The sequence below is a fragment of the Choloepus didactylus genome, chromosome 22 (genome assembly GCF_015220235.1).
Source record: "Choloepus didactylus isolate mChoDid1 chromosome 22, mChoDid1.pri, whole genome shotgun sequence".
NCBI lineage: Eukaryota > Metazoa > Chordata > Mammalia > Pilosa > Megalonychidae > Choloepus > Choloepus didactylus.
In genome coordinates this window covers 18,455,568-18,459,598 of record NC_051328.1, presented here as the reverse complement: position 1 = coordinate 18,459,598, position 4,031 = coordinate 18,455,568, and the positions used below count along the sequence as shown (strand labels likewise).

Genomic DNA, 4,031 nt, shown 5'->3' with positions numbered 1-4,031 from the left:
TTTAACTTTCAGAGAAAGCACTTTAGTGGATGATTCTCATTCTAGAAAACCTGTGAGAAAATTATTCACACTAATGAAAGTTTTTACAGTTACAAAACTGAAGATTATTGCTGATGATAGGTATTTATAGGGACCTCTCCTTTGGGTCCCTATAAAGAAACACACAAGAAAATCTCAAAATGTATCTTCTGATTAAATATTTATAAACCAAAAAATTCACAAAGGAGGCTTTCATATATGTACATGTAGAACATTCCCAAGGAGAATACAGAAAATATATGGAGTCATGTACTGATTACAATCCAAATGAAAATTATATAATTCTTCATGACAGTCCTCTACAAAACATTTTCTTAGAGATTCCTGAACATATATTAATCATCTTATTTTCCATATCTTAAGGATAAATTCATTGATTTTGTCCTTCCCTCATATTTTTTTAAAGAACAATTGTTTTTTTTTACACTATAGAGGGGGCTCCTATGGCTGCTGTAAATATTACTGACAATAGATACTGACTTTCTATTATGTACCTATTCATTTCTGAAGGACCAAAAGAAAGGACCCTCCTTTGTCCTCCTTCCCAATAAAAAGATGGACTTCTGCCATGTGGAAGTTTGGGAGCTAGAAAAGGAAGCATCTTAAAAATGGACTGCAAACAGAAGATACACCTCGTAAGCCAGGTCATCTAGTTATGTGTTTATTTCCCTTTTGTTATTCCTGAGCCTTTAGTAAAAACCTCATTTAAATGTTCCAGCTTTGTCTCAGCTGTACTATAGGACATAAAGCACAGGGTTACATCATGATTAGTTCACAGATAGGGGGAACCACCTCTCTAGGAGGAAATTATGGGGGTGAGGGTCAAAACTTGGAAGTCTAGCAGCCCCATCTCACTGGGGAGTCTTCCACTGCCCCCAGTTAAGAGCACAGGTTTTACTTTGCCAAGGTGGAACCTTAGCATTTCCCAGAGAATGGTGCTTTGACCACATACCTAAATTCACCTGATATGAAAAAACGCTGAGATCTGGGACCCACCCCAGATCTAATGAATCAGAATGTGTGTGGAAGATGGCAGGAACTGGCATTTTTGAAAAGCTTCCCCAGTGGTTCTCAGAAGTGGGATCTGGGGACCTCTGGAGGTCCCTGACACCCTTTAGGGGGTCTTTGAAATCAGAACTAGTTTCATCATCACATTAAAACGTTATTTGCTTTCTTTGCTCTCTTATGAGTATGCAGTGGCGTTTTTTCCAGAGAATAATGGTGTGTGAAACTGCAGTAGGTTTTATAGAAGCAGATATGAGAATTCACCTGCCTATGTTAGGCCAGACAGGAAAGCTATTTCCAAAAATGGAAAGCAATGCCACTATTCTCAATAAGGCTTTTTATATTTTGGAAAAGTTTTTTTTTCATTAAAATATTATTTATGTTAACATGTAATGTGTTTATTATTTTAAATGAACAAAAATTTTAACTTTTAATCTCTAATATATAATTGATGGATATAACCTACATAAATAAAAGGTCTTGGCGACCAAAAATTTGAGAACTGCTGCTTTGGTGGATATACCCAGCGTGCATGAACACTGATTCACAGGCCTGGGCCACTTAGTTCCTTGGCACAGAATGAGTAAGCCACCTCAAATCTAATTCAATAGGCCATGTGCAAAAAAGCTTCTTAAACTTAGGATTTTCAGGCAAAGGAATTTAATCTGACAGTGAAATATCAAAGTCTAACTGGTTTTGTTAAAAGTCTAAGTAACAAAGCATGTTTTCTTTGGTGACATCTGAATGCAATAAATCATCCTTTAATGTATACATAGGTTGACTCTGATGAATGAAATGGAAAACCATACTTTACATGATAGTTTTAAAAATAGTCATTAATTAGTAATGTGACAGTATGCACATTAGCGTCTAAGTGGTGGCAGATACATGGCTAACGGCAAATGTAAGTTAAAAACAAAGCCATAATTTTCAAAAATAAAATAAAATAGAAATGTTTCTGGGGAGAGAATAATTTTTTAAAAATTATATTTTTAGAAAATGTAGAAATGTGAGTAGGCAGAATAATATTGAATTATACTAAGCTAGAAAATTTTATTCTTAAATGAAAATACATCTTACATACTGTTGCCAAATTAATATTTGAGAATATCCTGCCATGAGAGAATAAAGATTAGAACACTATGAAGTTTAGGCATAGCTGGGGTGAAAACAGTATCATCCCATCCCATCTCTGTTGTAAAGAATTATATTGATACTTTTAATTTGCAATGTGTAATTTTTAAATTTACTGCCATATTTAAAATCTGAAACAGCTAACATTTTAATAAATCACTGCTGTTTGGGAAGCTAATATTGATTTGAGAATGACAGTGTGAATGTATTTGGCTATGTACACCGTATTAAGACTCTAAATGATATAGTTAATATACCTTATATTGATTTAATTGGTTTTGAAAATAAGTATATTTTTCTCTCTGAGCAGCCTTTTGGAAAAAGTACATTGGATACGGTTTCCAGTCATATTTTACTGTGCTAACTTGTACTTATTTAAGAATTCTCATCAGAAGAGAGTTAAATAGTACTTGAATCAAAGTCCAGTGAATCTGACTTTTCCTTTCCCCCATCTCTGTTTGCATGACCATTTATAACCATCATTTCTCTGCAAGTTTTCCACTTAGTCTATCAAAAATCAATGCTATGAAAGTCCTCTACAAGGGTCAGCAGCTTTTTGGAGTCTCTGAATGATGACAGCGTTCTGTAAATCTGCTTCTTCCAGTGTGAGCGTTTCATCTAGCAATTTGAGGAAAGGGAGAGCTGTGGCCAGAGAAAAGGGAGGACTTCTCTGAGATCCTTGGTATTTTTCGATGAAGTCTTTGATGTGGCTTACCCTTCCTAGTCTGTGACCCTGGCCTGAGAACGGCTGGAATACAGGCTTCGTTGACACACATATTTCATTTTTTTTATCTTCAACTTTAACATCCAACTCTTCTTTATCAAAAATTCCCTGTAATTCTAAAGGTAATTCCAGTTTTGTGCTGCGATACATCAGTCTCAGCCTTTCTGGTATGCAATGTGTATCTGGTCTGTTAAGTCCCAAAATAGTTGTTTCAGACAGTTCCTGGCTATTTACTGGCTGCCCCCTTTTTGATGGAGTTCAGAAACTGTTGACTCGCACCATCAGAATAACTTCTGAAATCATCATTGACTGTAAACCCATTTTTCCATAATGTGATACTAACATCTACCTGTTTCTTTTCTTCAGTGGGTGACAAGCATTTGGCACCAGTCTTCTGTGCTTCCTCAAAAAGGCTGTCAACAAAATATTCACAATCTGTTTGCTGGTTGTCACTAAGAGGTTGGTTGTCAGAACATGTTTCACAAACCCATTCTTCATTTATACTTTCAAGATTGTCTACTTCTTTCATTCTCTTTTGCTTTACTCTTTCTGTGCTTCTTTATCCTCTGACTGAATCCGCGGAGAGGTTTTTCTGAATTCTGACAATGTTGAACTGTACCTGAGCCTTGTGACCCTGGAAAGCGGCTTAAACCCTCCCACTCCTTTTGTGTCCTGGAAAGGGCTAACTGCAAGAAAGCACCCTTCCCCATATGATTTACCTAAGACTCGCGGATGCCCCTCATTTACTTAGGACAAGGCCAGATAGAGACGTCCAAACTCCCATTCTTTCCCTCATAAATGATTAGCTGACTCTTTTCACCCCTAACCAATCTGGACAAAACAAGGACTACCTTCACTTCACCAAACTTCAATTAACCTTCCCTCCTTCTAGCAGGCCCGTCGATTTTTACTCAGCCTGAGCCAGCGTTCAACCCCTCCGTAAGAGTAGCTTCTCTGTACTCAGTTGTTTTACATCTGCTCAAGCTCCATGGCTTTAACCCCAATATATCCATATAATTTAATTTTAACCAAAGTGTATAAGCTCCAAGCCCTAATTTCAAAAGGCTGCAAGAATATCTGGATGGCCTACAGATTCATTCTTACCCTCACTAGCCTGCTTCCCAAATAT

The 4,031-nt window shown here is 36.7% G+C and overlaps 1 protein-coding gene across 1 annotated transcript; it reads right to left on the bottom strand.

Moving 5' to 3' along the window:
• Nucleotides 1–2,520: 2,520 nt before the first annotated feature.
• Nucleotides 2,521–3,446, bottom strand: LOC119518671 (UBX domain-containing protein 2A-like). The gene is made up of 2 exons (XM_037815961.1): nt 3,145–3,446; nt 2,521–3,032 (listed from the first exon to the last, which is right to left on the bottom strand). Exons 1-2 carry the CDS (start codon nt 3,429–3,431, stop codon nt 2,702–2,704), a joined length of 618 nt encoding a protein of 205 aa, XP_037671889.1. The 5' UTR covers nt 3,432–3,446; the 3' UTR covers nt 2,521–2,701.
• Between the last annotated feature and the right edge of the window lie 585 nt (nt 3,447–4,031).

Excerpts from the sequence above, each read along its gene's own strand:
- LOC119518671 (XM_037815961.1), bottom strand. The coding sequence starts at position 3,431 with ATGAAAGAAGTAGACAATCTTGAAAGTATAAATGAAGAATGGGTTTGT. Across the intron at positions 3,033-3,144 it reads CTGAACTCCATCAAAAAGGG|GGAATTACCTTTAGAATTAC; the intron begins GGCAGCCAGTAA and ends CAGCACAAAACT.